The sequence below is a fragment of the Lagopus muta genome, chromosome 16, assembly GCF_023343835.1.
Source record: "Lagopus muta isolate bLagMut1 chromosome 16, bLagMut1 primary, whole genome shotgun sequence".
Classification (NCBI taxonomy): domain Eukaryota; kingdom Metazoa; phylum Chordata; class Aves; order Galliformes; family Phasianidae; genus Lagopus; species Lagopus muta.
In genome coordinates, this window is record NC_064448.1 from 3,817,427 (window position 1) to 3,834,706 (window position 17,280).

Sequence of the window (17,280 nt, forward strand, 5' to 3'; positions counted from 1 at the left end):
CCAGTTGTTAGACAGCATTGGTCCCTTGGTTCCACAAATGCCAGCCCACACAGAAGCACTGTGAAGCATCCAGACACGCTCAGCTCCTCAGGATGGTGCTGAACCAGAACCAAACTCGCAGCTCAAGCAGGGAGCAGCCATTAGCAGGAGCTGCAGCAGCGCTTTGCCAAAGGGGAGCAGGGTGCTGCCCCCTCAGGGATCTCTTTTCAGGATAAGGTGTAAAAGCCAAGTCATTTTCAGTGCCCAGATACTTTCCTGGGTCTGATCTCGTTCTCATCCCTATCTCAGATGGGTGAGACGTGCCCATCCCCCCTCAGCACTCTCCTCCCTCACTAACACTGAGCACAGTGGAGATAGCTGGCACTTCTGCATTCTGCTCAGAACCAAAAGTAGCAAGCTCTGCACAGACTGTCCTGGTGGTGGAGCTGAAGCCTTCCTTTGCCCTTTAAGAGAATTGACTACGCCAATGACTTTTGGAGTTTTGATCTTAAAAATGCAATATTTCCCACGCTGATCTTGGCAGCTGATCAGCATCAGACATTCAGCAGCCACCGGTGCCAGCAACCCCACAACCCACAACGATCTCACTGCCACCTCTGAAGGAAACTTGTTGCTCTTTTCTCACAGCAAAAACAGACAGGCAAAGATAGACATCAAGCTGAAAGCCAACGGTGAAGCTCACCATCCAGCAGCACCCACACACCTACACAACACGAGCAGAGGGGACGGCAGCTCCCTGCCTGCTGCCCTGCAGCCCCACGGTGCCTCTGCAGGCACAGTGCTCTCAGCATCAGCTGCACGAGTCGCACAAACACGAGTGAACGGAGCTGCAAACCATCTGACAGCACAGCACGTGGCAGCAGTACTGCAAGGAATAAATCAGAGTACCTTGGCTGGTGGCAGCTTCATGGCAACGTGCAGGACATGCGGCGCTGGGAGGAACCTTGCTGCTCCATCAGGTTCTCCTGGAGAAAAATAGGACAGAAGAAACCAATACCCCAAGCTCTGCTTCTGATGAAAGCATGCAGACTACAGGGGTGTCTGAACAGGCAGAGCATAATGGGAAGAAAATCAAAGAGGCGGCTTAGGAGAACCCAGAACAGGACAACGGCAGATTTATTTACAGTAGGACACAAAGAATACATACATTAATTAAAAATTACAAAGAATACAGAGAAAACACTTTGGGGAAGGAGAGAAATCAATGCTGGCTGAGCCTCCCCGCTGGAGTGGGGATAGCAAAATAAACCCAAAATCTCCTCTACGATCTTGAATCAGAAGTGATGCAGGGCTCACAGGACAGCTGGCTCGTGTGTCCCCTGCTCTCTTTTGCCATTCTTGATTCCTGGCTGGGCAGACTTTGGCATGGTGGGGGGGCTGAGGAGGAGTCAGAGAGACTGGAAGCTCCCTGTGGGGACCAAGGCCATTGCTGAGAGCCATGGGTCCTTGCATGGACCTGATGGAAACCCTTGGGGCAGTATGAATTAAGGAAAGCAAACCCACCCAAAGCCCTCAAGTGTACGCAGTAGTGCTGGTTAACAAAGAGGGTTTGGGACAGCTCTGGGTTGAAATAGCATCACCTGGGGCAGCTGGTCACTTGGAGACATAATTTCTTGCTATAGGAAAGAGCAAAAGGGAAATTTTCATAGCTCTCATGGAGAAGAACAAAAAACAATACCACCACCACCTGTCCCTGCAGCCCTGACTGAATCCAGCCATTCTGGGGATGGAGGGAGCCTTCACTGCAACGTGGAAGCCCTTCACCAGTAAACATCACATAGATTATCAAAACAAAACATTTAACCTCATTTAAAACGAGCTTCCCATGGGTTTAATCAGGCATCAATCCACAGAAACAGAGAAGCCCACTGCAGAAAAGCCTGCACTGGCTGTCCCAAAGGGCTTAAACCATTCTGTGGAAAAGAACAAAATACAGCTGAGGGAGCGCATGCTTCTGTACCCTGGAGGTAGAGAATCTAAGAGAAAAGAGCAGCAAGAGCAGCTGGAATGCAGGGCAGGTAGTGAGACAGCTGCTTCTGGCCATGGAGAGCTCCTGGGGGCCGCTCCCTTTCCCAGCCCTTCTGCACAGCCAGCGCACCCTGCAGCAGCTGAGGCTCAACACTGCATCAGATCGCTTGGCACTAACACAGCAGCAGCACAGACCTCGCTCAGTGGGCCCTGCACGACCCCGCAGGGCTCCCAGGAAGGAAGCCTGCCTGTTTCCTCACGTGGCTGGAGCAGAGCTGCTGATGTACCAAGCCCTCACACATCTTGCTGCGTCTGTCCTCACGCAGCCCAGTCCCACAGCAGCACGCTCTGCCACACCTTCTGAAAGAGGGGAACATCCCCTCCAGCCCTTCCAGCAGATGCATCCCAAGCAGCCCCGTGCTGTCCAAGGCCAGAAGCTGGGAGAAGTGATGCTGCCAGTCGAAGTTCTCCAGCTCTTGGGGTGAAATTGCACTTCCTGGGCTCTGAATGGCACCTCCATCCAACTGTAAACAAGTCGAAGCCAGGATTAGACGGTGAGAGCGTGCTGGGTGAGCTGGGTCAGCCTTTTGGGATCCTTTCATTTTGCCACAGTCAGGCTCCCTCTTCTGTGCAGACATGAAGGAAACCCAGCCTGATACTTGTTGAAGTCTCCCTGAATCCTAGAGCACCCTAGGGGCTGGAAGAAAATGTTGTCACAAGTGTTTCCACTGCTGTCTTAAATCCATTCATCATCAACAGAAAAAAAGAATTAGCAAAAAAAGGGGTTTACTTATGCAGAGGGATATTTCTTTGCTAAAAAACTCCCTCAAATCTCAAACAGGATAATAAAGTTAAAATGTAAGGTATCTACAGACCCCTTTCCCCCCAGAAGTAGCCCAGAATCCATGTACACTGTGCCAGAAGTTACATTCCAAAATGAGGAGTTATTTATTTCTCTTGTCACTCTCCCAACTGGATTTTGTTTCCTCGAAAGCACTGGGAGAAAACGTCCTCCTCACTGCCAGGAGGATACGTGTTCAGAAGTGTCTGTTCTCTGCTGGGTCTGTGCATCTTCAGTCTATTTTCACTGCGGCGTAGATCTTCCGGACAAACATGTAGGCTGCATAGAAGCCAATGGTGCCAGTGAGGAGCCAGAAGGACAGGACCATAAGGGCAGTGTAGCCGAAGTATAGTAAGGAGGGAATGAACTCAACAATATCCAGCTAAAAGAGAAAAAGAGGAAGGGGAAAAAAAAGAAAAAACAAGTGAAATCAAGTTCTAAAGTAACACAAGTCAGCTTCCAAAGCAGCCACCACCCTCCATTCAAAAAGGAAGAGGAAACCTCCTGCTGCAGGCATTTCTGTTCAGCTGAAAAGACATCCCTTGGAGGGAGGGCACTGTGAGCAACTCATTGCTCCACACAGGTAAACCCAGGCTCTTAAACCTCCTGTCTGCTATGGAGATGTCAGTGCAGCTGGCAGCTCAGCTGCCCCGTGCTTGCATAGGGGCAGACTGGGTGGTCCCACCATTTCCTTTCCCAGATCCAACAATCTCCTCTAGAAAAGTGCCACGTAAAGAGGGATAACAATACCTTGTTCACAAAGTAGAAGACAGCATAGATCAGCACATAGAAAGCAGATCCTCCAGACACCAAGAAGGTCCTCCACCACCAGCGGTAATCCTGATAGGGTAAAAAAAACCTCAGCATTATCCCACAGGGTTCCTTTTTTCCTGTGCCCTTTTTCCCTAGGTCAGGAGGGACACAAACTTATGGGCACAGGGAGGACATCACTCATTTTCCTTGAAAGGAAAGCACAGGTTGGGCAAAACGGGGAACTACTTTGCCACAGAGGTGTTTCTACACAAAGGATGAAAAGCTGTCAGTGAAACAGAGCCATGTCAGTATTGCAGCACTGGCCAACAAAGAACACTCAGCCTCCAGCCCTGCATTTCTCTTTGGATGGGATGGAATGAAACTTCTTTCTTTGGGAAGAGATGTCAGCTCAAAAGGCCCTGATCCCAGCAGAATTTCCTGTGTGAAACCACTGCTCCCAGTCTCACAGATATCAAGTAGCTTCAACTCTCCTTAAAGCAGTAAGAGCCATCAGAACCACACAGCTGGACCGTGCTAGATTTCTGCTATGCAGCAACAACATAAACTATGCTTCTCCAGAAGCAATCTTGCACTCTGAGCTACTGTAAGAACAACAGAGGAGATGGAGGAAATCTCACCTCAGCACAAAGCTGGAAGTACACCATGACGATGCTGATTTGGGAGCACGATACCACCAGGATTATAAACACCAGGAAGAGAAAACCAAACAGGTAATAGAACTGGTTCTCCCAGATTGCCTGAAACGAAGACAGTGTAAAATTGTTTCCATGCTACTGCAATCCATCAGTGAGTGCAATTCCTCCAGTTAGTGCAGGAAAAAATGAGGGTCCCTCAGCTTCAAATAGGAAACATCACAGATCTGGGGTGTTTCACTGCATTACACTTTAGAGAAGTCTGCTTGTAAAAGGTGGCCAAAGACAGCTGTGGCATCTCATTCCTCCCCTTCACCTTCCTAGCAATGGCACAGCAAGTTCCTTTATGTCCACAGGAAGGTGAGAGAGAAGTGACAGCTGGAACAGCTCAGCTGTCCCAAAGCCAAGATTTCTCCTTGACATAATGTTGCATTCAGCTTCATTTTCACCACCATCCTTCACATCTCTCAAAAAGGTTCTACAGACAACTCCACGTTTTCAGCACAAAGGGTCTGAAGAGACCCAGAGCCCAGCTCTCTCTAAGGAAAACACTGAAAGTGCCTGGAGGGAACCTGTCAGCCCTCAACAAGGACAGCAGAATCACTCCAGGTGGGTGCCCCCTCCCTTTCAGAAGCCCAATCCCTTCAGCACAAGAGGAGCCCTATTCAGAAGCAAAGTGTGTTAAATGCTTACGCTGAAAATGAAGAACAGTTCGATGAACATTGCTCCAAAAGGCAGAATACCAGCCATGAGAATCCTACAGAGAAAGGAGAGAGAAAAAACTAAGCAGCACAATACAACTGTCTGCCTATCAGAAGCTCCCTGTGAGCACCTACAGCACTCCTACCAAAAGCTCTAAGCTCCAGCGAGTGTTAGAATAAGTTTCACATAGTAAATGACACAACTTTCCCCATTGTTGAGCACATGAAACCTGTCAAGATTAGATCTCTGCTGCTGCACTACTGAAGAAAACACATCTGTGTTTGTGCTGCAGATCACATCTGTGATCTGACATGCAGACACCAGCAGAAAAGTGATGTTCAGGAGGCTAACAGAACTATGGGGAAGGGGCTCAACTCACCGCATGGCACTCACCCAACAAATTTGTTCATATACCACCTCTGCTCTGGGATCTGCCTGGGAATCTGATTGGTCCGTACAGGATTGTCATAGGGCTGTTTGCGAAATCCAAAGTAGTACCCCAGGTAGACCAAGGGCAATGAGATCCCAAACCACATACAGAGCAAGGCCACCATGGTAGGGAAAGGCACCTAGAATCACACCAAAAGTAACAAAAACAAGATCACTTATTCTGGAGTCATTGGCCAGGCCAGCTTCAGCCTGCTACTGCACTGCCACCCGCAGTTAGAAAGACAGATGAAAGCAGGCATTTCCTGACAGCACAGTCACCCACCTCCCACTCCAAGAGGCCCCACAGATGAAGAAGTTAGGAGTTACCTACCGCTCCAGAGGAGTGTTTTCCCCAGATGAAACAGTTCAGCACAAAGCAGATACCGAAGACGACACCCGGATACAAGGTAGCTGTCTGCAGGAGCAAGCATAAGTCAAGAGAACACAAGTGGCTTATCAACCAGATGCTTCTTTCTCATGAGCCCGCTGTTGGGACGAAGCATCCTGTTTGCTGCAGCAATAATACATGGCAGGAGGGTGTGGGTAGGATCTCAGACAATCTGGTTGCTTTGCTGTAGTAAAAGCTCTGGCTTTTACCCTGTACTTTTTATAAAGCTACCAGGACTTCTTCCACACCAAACCTTTGCAGAATAACCAGGCTGCATCCTGCTACCCACAAATACACAGGGAGTTCATCCACAGACCTTGCCATCATCAAACCTGGACAAGTAGCACAGAACACCGAGAGACTCACACAAAAGGCTCCCTTCTTCCATCGATGTCCTTTCAGAGTCCGGTACAAGCGGCCAGCAAAGAATCCACCAAAAACCCTGGACAGAAACAAACCAGGACAAAGAAAATAAGTTTCCATTGCTGCAAACAGGGAGGGGAAGAAAAGGGGAGTGGAAGGGGCGGGCAGGACAGTTCTGCTGCAAGAAGCAGTGGTCACCTACCCCATGAACATGAAGAGAAAGCAGGCAGTAGTCATCAGCGCACCCCGGCTAGAAGGCGACAGCATCCCCAGCATAGCAACAACTGGGGAAGAGAAAAGGACAAAGTTGAGTGGCTCTGATGCACACGTGCTATCCTGCATCTGGAGGACAGCAGCCATCCCACATACAGAGTGCAGCTGCCTGGGATCTGTGCCTCTGGCACAGACCTCATTTCCTTGAAAGCTTATCGTATCCACAGCTCCAGCACCGGCAGAGAGAGCCACAGCTTTGATCTCAAGCTGCAGACCATGTGTGAACCTCATCTTAGCCAGATATTTGAGCAGGTGCAACTCAGAAAGCAAATCACGCGTGCAAAAGTCTCTCAGCCCACTATCACACAGCGCTTGTTCAACAGAAATCGTGACCTCCTACCTTGATTACAGACAATACAAAAATAAAATAAAAAAGCCTTCAGCTGGGAAATGCATTTCTAGAATACCTGGGTATCAGAAATGCTGAGCAAAATCATATAGCCTAGATTGACCCTGCCAAAAGGAAGCAGCCTTGCCATTTCCCCCAAGCTAACGTGAGCACTGATTGAAGCTGCAGTCTGGAGCACTGTTCTTGTTACTGCCACTTACAGATGACAATCAGGATCATACAGAAGAGCTGAATTCCAGAACCCAGGAGAGAGCTGAGGATCATGGGATACTGTGGAGGCCTGAAAACATCTCCATGCACAAGTTTCCACCCAGATTCCTCCATAGTATCTTCCTGTAGCAACAACAAGAAAAGAAAGTATTCAATTACAGCCCACCAGTAGAAATGAAGGTCCTATCACAGCCACCCCAACAGGTTAACTTCCTTGCAGCCAGTTCTATAGCATTCTATCACTCTAGTTAAGAAACTTCTTTTCTCTTGGGCTTAGAATGGTTCAGACCCAAATTGTCAGGGCACACATTTATCAAACTGACAGCAGTCAGTACCTAGCTCTAAAAACATCTGAACTGGTATCCATTATTGAATACAGAGCAGAAAAGGTGCCACAGGATTACAGAATGGTTTGGGTTGGGAGGACCCTTAAAAATCACTTGCCCCCCCCACCATTGCAGGCAGGGACATCTTTTACTACACTTGGGTTGCTCAGTGCTTTCTGTCCAGTCTGACTTTGAACACTTCCAGAGATGGTGACAGCACAATACAGAACTGCACCTCTCATCTTCAGAATTGGAAGAAAAATGGAGCAAAGAAAAGAGACAAGATGGAAAGAGGTGACTACATCTACATCTTCAAACCAGGCTCCTGCTGCTTTCTGTCCCCCTCCCTCTCCCATCCCAGCCCCAAGAACAAACATCATACAATGTCATCTTCCTTGTTGTAGTTGGCTATGTCCTTCCGGAGGGTGCGAATGATGATCATGCTGAGAATACCTGAAAACAAGTACAGTTTAGCTCAGGGGCTCCTGTGTGGCCCTGCTGCTCTCATGCTGTGCAGCCACACTGATCCCACCAACAAAGACAGAGCTGACTAGGAGAGGAAGCCTTGAGTCATGACTCTTCACCCCCAACCTACAGCAAAACCAGAAACAAAACCCCAGGGAGCAGAAAGGCCAGTGCACCAACAGGGCACTGTGGCTTTCCTGTTGTCCTTCTTTAAACCACACTTATTCTACTACCTCAGCTACCCGCATCAGAGAGCAGACCTTGGTAACAGTCTGATCCCACAGAATGCTGCCCAAACCAGGAGGATTTAAGTGTACTAAGGTCTATTTCACGCCCCTTCTGATCAGGCTTAGACATAAGCAATCCTCCCCAGGCTACCTGCTGTTGAGGCTTAAAGAAAACTCCGTGCACATAAATGGTAACGCCTTCTTCACCCCACACATCTCACTCACCTGAAAGGAAAAAGACGACCACAACGGAGTTAATGATGGAAAACCAGTGAATCTGCACGTCACTCATGGTCAGGTAGGTGTCCCAGCGGGATGCCCATTTAATGTCACTTTCCTGAAAGAACAGCAACGTGTGACCAGAGACCCTTCAGACATCCCAGAAACTATCACCATCCCATGTCTTCTCACCACCACATTCCCAATGTCTTCCACAACACCCATGTGGCACACTCAGAGCACTAACTGCTAACAAGTCAGTGCTGGTTGGGGGTGGCCGGCTGCCAGCCAGCTTTTCCCTTTTTCTCCCTCACCTCCCAGTGGACAGAGTAGGTGAACAGCAACTGGTTCTCCTTGGTGGGGTCTATTTCCTGAGGGGCAGAGCCTGTTGCTTCAGGCAGGGTGCACATGCCCTTGTCATCGGCCTTCAAATCTGTAAAAGAAGACATGGCATACACTAGGTCATCCCTGCCATCCAAAGCACCATACCTCCCACTGATCATTCTGGCCCCACATGCTTCTATTACTCCAAACACTGCAGGGGAAGCATTCAATCCTTCCCCAGTTGCTATGCAATACTCAAAACAATTATTCCAGTCAGCAGAGGAATAGCATTAGTAAACTTTAAGGAAAACTATGTGCAGCCTTCACCTTAACCAGAAAGGCAAAAGCTAGAGGCTCTGAAGCCTAGGATCTAGATCACAGCTAAATCCTCTGTCCCACTACACACTAAGAAACAAGACCACTCCAGCAAAGCCTGCTACTGCCAGAGGAAAGCTGCATGGGATGGTACACACTATGGGCAGCTCTGCTTTGAAAACCTGCTTTCACGTTGAGCTTAATGAAATTAGAATGCTACTCCTTCAACTATTACTTTTTAAACTTCAGTCCCTCTGGAACAGCTCCTGATATTCTGTGGATCTCTGGACTGTCAGCCTGCTGGCATCCTGAGACAACAGCAGAGTTCATATGGCCATAAAAGAGATTCTTCTCCCTTGCCCCCTTCCCTAAAAGTCTCCCACCTTCTAGTTTAATGCTTTGCGGAATCACTTCAAAGCGCACGACTCTGTAGGTGGGCTCCTGGTTTTCTTCCACGTCCTCTCTGTGGTAGTAAAGGATGAAGGAGAGGTGGTTGTGCAGGTAGAACTAAAACAGATTGACAGTAAATAAAACATTAGCAACCCAAAGAAGGAATGAGCGAATTTTAGAAGCACGTGGAGAAAGCTAGGGAAGAAAGCTAAAGGCTCCAACTGTTCCCAGACACATTGTGCTACTGCACAAGATCAAGTTAACACCTTCCAAGGCTAAAGGAACAAGAGCAGAGAAAGGGTATTGAAAAGGTGACAACTCAATGACTCCAAGCAACAGTGACAATGTTTCAGCCTATTTCTGGCCTAGACAATACCGTTATATTCAGATTTATCTCAGCCACGCATTCAGTGAAAACTTCAGTGGCAAAAGAACCACAGAATGGATGCTGGAATGGCCTCAGTAGCCATGGCCTTGAGTTTGCTGCTTCCTTTCTCTATCAGATAAACATTAATTAGTCTGTGGGTGCTCACAGCTGTCCTAAGTTTGCACTTTCAATAGGCTTTTACATCACCTACTACAGGAACAAAGTACAGATCGTTAAGCAGGCACAGCAGGTTTGTTCACCAGTGAGAGCTTACTCTCCAGTAGCAGAGCTGTGTTTGCACCCAATCACTGCCTGCTGAACAGATGCATCTGTTAAGTCAAACAGCTTCTCTTCAGAGCACACAATCAAAGAAAATACCTGCAGGAGCACCCATGCTAGATCTCCATTTGCAGGCTTATGAAGCTTCTCCCAGATGCTCACAGACAGGAAGCAGCTCTGTTTTGTCAAGTTTGCCAGAGCTTTTGTTTATGTTTTTTTTTTTTCCCCAATATCCAATACCCTTTTCTCCCCTCCTAAACTGTGCTTCTTTCACAGGTAACCAAGTACACTGTACTGAAGGAATCAGACTTGTGTTTACTCTAGTCTGGAATGTGACTACATTGTGTTTGTTTTGTTTGTTTGGGTTTTTAAGCACAAGATGCTCCAAGGCTGTTAAAGATCAGCCAGCCTTTGTTCTCCTGAGAGAAACCACATGCAATGTGTCAGTGCTGGGAGTCTTGGCTGTCACTGCAGTATTCCAGCAATTCCAGCACCTGCCCCCACTGCCTCCCATCAGGAGACCTCTCTCATATCTCCTCTCTCTATAAAAGCTTCTGTTGCCTTCCTAACCCTGATGTTCTCTGGGGGATTTCTAACACCTTCTGACAGACACCCACAGCTCCTCCGGGCAACCCCTCACACAGCATCCAGATTCTCTACCTTGTTCCCATCCAAAAACCCAAGCCTGTATCCATGCTCGAACTGCACATCCTTCTCCTTCTTCTTGTCCTCTTCCTCGCGATTGGAATAAAACTCCAGCCTTGTTGCCACAGGTAGGTTATCAGCAATGCTGAAAACACAGATTTCAGATCAAACTTGTCCACACCACAGAATCCCCACTGACACAAACCCATGCTCAAGGTGACTCACAGGTGGACATAGTAATCTTCCCGGATCCGCTCAGCCATCAGTTTGCTCTGATCCACCGTCAGAGTGACTGGCTTGTTGGGAAAGTTGCACAGAACTTCACATTTCTTCTCTACGTTCATGAAAACCTGGAAAGGCGTATTTACAATTCGATCCCCCCGGAGAACCTCACCTGGAAAACAGGGAAATAAGGGCAAGGCTGAAGACTGCCAGGCTTCTTGCCACTGGTACTGCCCCAGGTTTGCAGTGCACTGTACAGCCAGAGCGATGAGAGCAGGTCTCCCTTGTTAGCACAGATACAAGGCTGAAAGATGGCTCATTTATCTTGCTGGAAAACCTACAAAGCTGCTTCCAGCTTTCCTTCAGGTCAGTTGTCTCCCTTCTAAAATACACCAGCATCCTGGTTTGCAAACTGCCAGTATATATAAAGAAATAGAGCAGGCTCTCCGCAGCTTACTAGAGAGGACACTGCCAATTGCTTTTCCTCCTCTAAACCCACAGTCAGCTCCCAAGGGGCAGCCTGCCTATTGCTGGGGAGCATTCTCATCAGCAGATACATACCAAGATTCTCAGCTTTGTACGTTATCTCGCTGGGCTGGCAGAAGGGCAGTGAGTAGTACTCATATGGTAACTGGGTTCGTGAGCTGGTGAGCTTCACGGCCTGGAGGAAGAAAGGAAGAATTATCCCTGTGACAGAACCCACTTTCCTACCCTCTTGACATCAGCCAGAAGCTGAAGATCAGTTCAAGAAACACCCCAACATCCCACACAGCTCACTCTTGGAAGCTGTAAGAACACACAGAAGGCCCTTGCAGAGCTCCAGCTTGCTTTCTTTTTGCACAGTTCCAAGCTGTACATTCTCTACAACTTAGTAGCACTTAATTCACAGAGAAACCATTGAAGAAAGGAGCACAGTGGATTGTTTTCATAAATTTATGACTCGGTGAAGTCTCACAGAACAGCAAAGAGCTTCAAAGAAATTCAAGGGTCAAATTTTGTGCAGCTGTTTCCTTAAAAAAAAAATAGAAATAAAAATCATGTCACGCAGGACCTAAAGGTCTGGCCTCTGGAAGCATGGAGAGTTGAGCAACTTTTGTCTTTGGAATCCATCAGATTGGGAAGACAAAGGACAGTGACAAAACCCAAACACTTCTGGAGAGTTCTCACAAATCACACTGCACAGGAGAAGTGCAGAGACACACTGCAATAGCCAGGGCCACAGCTGCTCATAAAAACAGGAGAGTTTTGTAACACAGCCAAGCTCATTTATTGGAAGAGCACTGGCAAACATGCTGACTTGCCTTATCACTTGAGGAAGCATTTGGCTCATGCAATCCCTTTGAGAACAGCCATTCCAATACCTCCTCCTTCCAGGAAGCTTACTGTAGCCACAGGCAAATCTCATTTGCTTAAAAATAGCCCCGACTGCAGCCATAGAGCAAATTGTGTTGTGGGAGCATCAAACCTCAGCATCCCCAGGGGTGCTGGATTTTGCTGAGACAGAGGCCACAGCTTTAGAAAAATAAATGAAAAGGGCTATAAATTGCTGATGCCTGGAAACAAGGCCTGGCTTCCTCCTGTATGGCAAGAGCAGTTCCAGCACTCAGCACCAGCAATGGTGCACAGGAGCAGCTCTTCAGCAAGCCCAGGCTGTAAGATCCTGTAAGATCCACTGCACTCAGGAACAAATGTCTGCACTGGAGAGGACTTACGGTTTTCACTTGACTCAATACAAAACACACTAAAGAGGAGAATACTGAAGAGGTTTGACACAAGCTACTTCTCTGACCTACCACCCCCAGGCCCACCTTCCACACACAGTTGGAGAGTCAGTAAAGTGCTGGAGAAAAGTCAGATTAAATTCACTTCAGAACCGTAGTGAGAAAGGGGGCTCTTTCTGTCAAACAGAACAACACCTCAAGGAGTTTGGTGCAACTGCTGAAGGAACTGGGTAGAAGAAATCAGAAGCAAGAGAAGGAATTGCATTGGGAATGGCAGCGACCACCTGAGGACTGCTTACCCCCAACACCACACGTGAAGGCAGCACAAGTCTGATCTGCCAGTCCCATTTAGCAGCTACAATACAAAGTAGGAAAATGAAAAAGCCACAGAACCCATAACAAACATACCAGCAGCTTCAAGTTTATCTCACCTTTATTTCTACAGGATCGTTCCAGTGGAAATTGATAGGAGCCACACCAGGTACGTAGAAAGAATCCGTACCATGAAGCCACAACAGCAAGAGCAGCAAATACCTTAGCCTTTCCTGCAAAAAGAAGAAATATTAAACTACAAAACAAACACCAGAACATCATTGGAGGAGGGCAACACCACTGAAAGCATTCATCCCAGACATTACAGAGTCCTTACAGTTGAGCAGTGAAACATCAGTTAATTCAGGAAAGCTGTTCACTTTGGTCCATGGCTCTCATTGAGCACCTTCCACTCCCTGCTTGTTCACGTGCAATGAGGAGAGTGTTGGCTTTGCTCAGCTACAACACACCCATGTTTATCTGTGCTATGATTTGCCTAGAGATTTACCAGAGAGTTAACATTCACCCTGACCTGGATTTCCCTCAGCTCTGTGGGTCAGGAGCTGCCCTGCACCATTACCTGCTGCACTCACATCACAGCTCACAGCACCCAAAGGGGCTGCTCACATCTACTCTCTTTCCAACAACAACTACTGTGATACAGTTTAATCTTTAAACTTGAAACATACATAAAATATAAGTGCCAGAGACTTGCCCAAAACGTGTTAAAACTAAGTTGCCAGCTACTATCTACCCCCATCACCACCCAAAGGAAGATTTCCAGACTTATCCCAATTTCAGCTTACTGTAGTTACAGCAGGCAAAGATCATCATCTGGAAAGCAACTGGGAAATGCGTCTTAGATGTGAACAGTACCCTGACATGGGATAGGTTTCATGTACTTCACTAAGTTTTGCCTTCTCTGATCATGTAAAGGAGAGCTGTGACTCTGAGCCATTAGGAAGAGATGTCCCCGGCAGGTGAGCACCAGAGGGAGTGCTGTGCCCCACAGCAGCCAGCTGCCTGTAGCACTTCTTGCTCCATTTGTCACCAAAATGCCTGTCATCCACTGCACGATATTACTTAGCAAAACCTAAGCAAAATCGAAACCACATTGGTGCAATCCTTGTCATGACAGGCTTGCAAGATGACAAAAATACGGATAGAGCCTTTGGAAGGCACTCAGGAGACACACAAGCACATAGAAGATGCATTGGTGATGGATATGGATGGTGATGACTCAAGACAGAACTGGACAACAGAGAAGATGAGAGGGGGACTATAGAAAGCATTGCCAGGAAAAATTATTTGGGGCAAGAAGTGGGAGCACCACCACGCAGCAGGAGGGATGGAGTTTCCAAAGTGACATTGGAGGGAAGTACGTGTGATGCCTGAAGCCTTCCTCATTAGGATCCTTGTTGCCATACTCATAGATCAGCCTCCCCCCCCTCCAGCTAAAGAGAGCAGCTTATCAAGCCAACACAGATATGCACCAAAACATCTGCACAGCTCCTGGGCCTGGCCAGGCCATCTCTCATCTAGAAGATACCTGCAGGACTGAACACCACCTGTGCAAGATCAAAATGAGCAGGACAGAGCCCTGCTTATCACACTCTCTGGTGAGGCACAAGCTTCCAGAAAAAGGAGATCCTGTTTTCATGGCCTCTACCACGAAGCTCTGAGCATTTCAACACACACACATAGAAATCACTCTGGGGACAGCCTAGCATCTAATGTGCCAGGTAAGCCCACAGCAAAGCAGCAAGTAGTGCAACACAGATGCACAACTCCAGACCACGCCAGCCCAGGCCATCAGCATGGGGAGCAGCTATGGTGCTGCAGGCAGGAGCCCAGCACTGAGCAAGGCACAGAGCCTCAGCAGAGACACAGACACGAAACTCAGCACCTGAAGCCTGTGGGACTCCTAATGAAAGAATCTGAAAACATGACAATCCATTCCTGTAGTTAACCTTAGAGTGTACCACTTATCTGTAAAAGTAAATTCACTCGAATCTTTCTTGCAGTCATTCTAACACTGTATTTTTTGTCCCATGCACAGTGTAACACTGTAATGTGATGGAAAGTAAAGCAACAGTAGTGGAGTGGCAAAGTTTGTGACTGCAGCAAATGAGGACAAGCCCAAAGGCAACAGTTGCAGATCCAGAAATGAAGGAAAGAAACTGCTTACCTTTAAAACACCTCAGGTACGCAGGGATCTCCAGTGAGATCCCCTCACCTCCACTGCCAGCCCTTAAATGAAGGCTGGAAGGGGTGGATCCTGGCTCCAGCCCTTCCATCACTCAGATGCACTGCTTACACCTGAGCTCCCCTGGGTTGGCCCTCCTTCCCACCAGGTGCTCCATCACTGCTTCAGGCCACAGCTGAGCATCTCCACTACACACAGCCACAAACAGAAACTCACACAAAAACCCTCTCCAAGAAGGTATTCCTGGATAACTGCCACTAGGCTTAATGCATGCAAGCAATTCCAGGACACTGTTTGTTTGATTTATCTCATCTAGAAAGACTTGAACAACAGTGCCTTTTCTTCTGCGAATTCTCAAAGGATTTTTGTGAAGGACCCTTCAAGCAACAGCAATTCCCAGCATCCCGCGAGCACCACAACACAGCTCTTTCTGTACTGGCTCCCAGTTCAACTACAGACTTATGAACATAGTGCAGTATTTTCTTAAAGGGAAGAAAACATGAGAACAGCAGAGAAATGAGAACAGCATATGAATGAGATGAAGGGAATATGAAAAAAATGGCAGAAGATACTTTGAACAGCAGAAATCAAGAGCTTTCAATCTTCACTTTTGAAGAAAGCCAGGGAGAGCAGCCTCTGCCTGGCCATTTGTCCAACCATTTGTCCAGACAGATGCACAAAGCCCTGATCCCAATCACCATGTTGTTCCAAAGTTTCAGTGACTACAACCTTTAAACACGCTGTCAGAAAGGGAAAACTGAACACAGTCCTCTAACATGCAGTGAGAAACAAAACCCCACACACAACAAAGTGCACCTGGGCTCTCCCCACAGGCACTCACCAGGCAGCCACAGGATGAGCCCAGCATTACCAGCACCTGCTCACCACCCTCCCTTGCTTATTGTGTCCCTGACAACTGCTTGCACAGCCTCACCCTTATCACACTCCTGCCCAGCCCATGCTCATACCCAGAGGAGTCACTGAAAGCCTTTAGAAAGGAGACAAGCACTGCATTCACATCGATCTCAGAGAGCCCCTTTGAGACCAGGAGAGCTGTCAGCAGCCTTCACTGCCTTTCACAAGAGGCTACAAGGAAATGCTCCATCCCTGGAGGCATCCAAGGCCGGGTTGGATAGGGCCCTGGGCAGCACGATCTAGTCCTGGCAACCAGCCCAGGGCAGGGGGTTGGAACTAGATGATCATTAAGGTCCCCTCCAACCTAAGCTATTCTATGAAACCCCCAGGAGAACCATCTCCAGCACTCCTCATTGCCTGGGAGGCAGCCAGCAGATCATGGCAGCATTAAAGCCAAATGAATGAAAGCCTCCACTACCCACACAGCGTCCACCTGAGAACGGACTCAGTGCAGCACACAGCCTCTGTGCACAGCCCTGCTCCTGCAGAGCTTCACCGTCCCTCCGTGCTGGTGGGGAGGAAGGCTGCTGTCATGAAAGACCAGTGAGTGCCTCACCATGTGTTTCGTCCTGCACACGGGGGCCCTGATGCTCACCCACATCGGCGGATTCCCACCGGGAACAATTCCGACGACTTAAGGAGTAATTCAATCGTTAAAATATAGCCACAAAATTGGGAAGGAAGGGATGGAAGGAAGGATTCAGCCAGCATCAGCCACTGTCGAGCACTTAGGATGGCACACACGACCGCCCCAGGGCAGCCCGCTGCCGGGACGGCACCGGACCGCAGGATTGGAGCACCGGACCCCGGCTCGGCCCGCGGCGAAGCGCCCGCCGCCCTCTGCCCTCCGCAGCCGACATCGCCCCGCAGGGCCGCAGGGCCACCCCGGAAGGAAGCGAGGCCGCAGCCGGACTCGGAGCACCGCCCCCGGCCCCGAGAGCACACGAGGCCGAGGAGCAGTCAGACTACGAGCGATGCAGGTGCCGCTCCCGCCCGACCCAGGCCCGCCGGACGGAACTCGCGCGGCCGCCCCGCACTCACCACCATCGCCGCCGCCGCCGCCATCTTGGATCCACGTGTCGGCGCCTACGTCACCGGAAGCGGCGCGCGGTTGGCTGCGGGGCTCGTCGCCATGGCGACGGCGGCCTTGGCGCCCTGCGGCCGACTGCGCTCGGCCCGGCCTGGAGCTTCCTCCGACGGCAGCGCGGAACCCGGCGCAGCCATGTCGACGGCGGGGCTGGGACCACCAATAAGGCGTTAGCGGCTCGGAAGCCTCGGGATGGCGCAAGGGTTGAGGGCGAGCTGCGCCGCCATCTTTACTGAGGGCAGCGGCCTTCGCGCTGAGGACGGGCGCGACGCCGCGGGCGCCATCTTGTGTGAGGGCATTGACGCCTTCGTCTCTCCCCGGCGTAGTCGTG

The 17,280-nt window shown here is 49.2% G+C and overlaps 1 protein-coding gene across 3 annotated transcripts; it reads right to left on the reverse strand.

Moving 5' to 3' along the window:
- Positions 1-1,098: 1,098 nt before the first annotated feature.
- On the reverse strand, positions 1,099-17,028 carry TM9SF4 (transmembrane 9 superfamily member 4). 3 transcript variants are annotated; one of them, XM_048962748.1, is made up of 18 exons: positions 16,904-17,028; positions 12,861-12,974; positions 11,270-11,369; positions 10,712-10,880; positions 10,502-10,631; positions 9,189-9,312; positions 8,481-8,599; positions 8,173-8,284; positions 7,638-7,708; positions 6,920-7,052; positions 6,300-6,381; positions 6,101-6,176; positions 5,678-5,761; positions 5,311-5,486; positions 4,909-4,972; positions 4,201-4,320; positions 3,560-3,649; positions 1,099-3,191 (listed from the first exon to the last, which is right to left on the reverse strand). In XM_048962748.1, exons 1-18 carry the CDS (start codon positions 16,925-16,927, stop codon positions 3,042-3,044), a joined length of 1,938 nt encoding a protein of 645 aa, XP_048818705.1. In that variant the 5' UTR covers positions 16,928-17,028; the 3' UTR covers positions 1,099-3,041. The 3 variants fall into 3 exon arrangements, with proteins under 3 accessions (XP_048818705.1, XP_048818703.1, XP_048818706.1); XM_048962746.1 differs by lacking the exon at positions 16,904-17,028 and adding an exon at positions 16,419-16,813; XM_048962749.1 differs by lacking the exon at positions 16,904-17,028 and adding an exon at positions 16,458-16,811.
- Between the last annotated feature and the right edge of the window lie 252 nt (positions 17,029-17,280).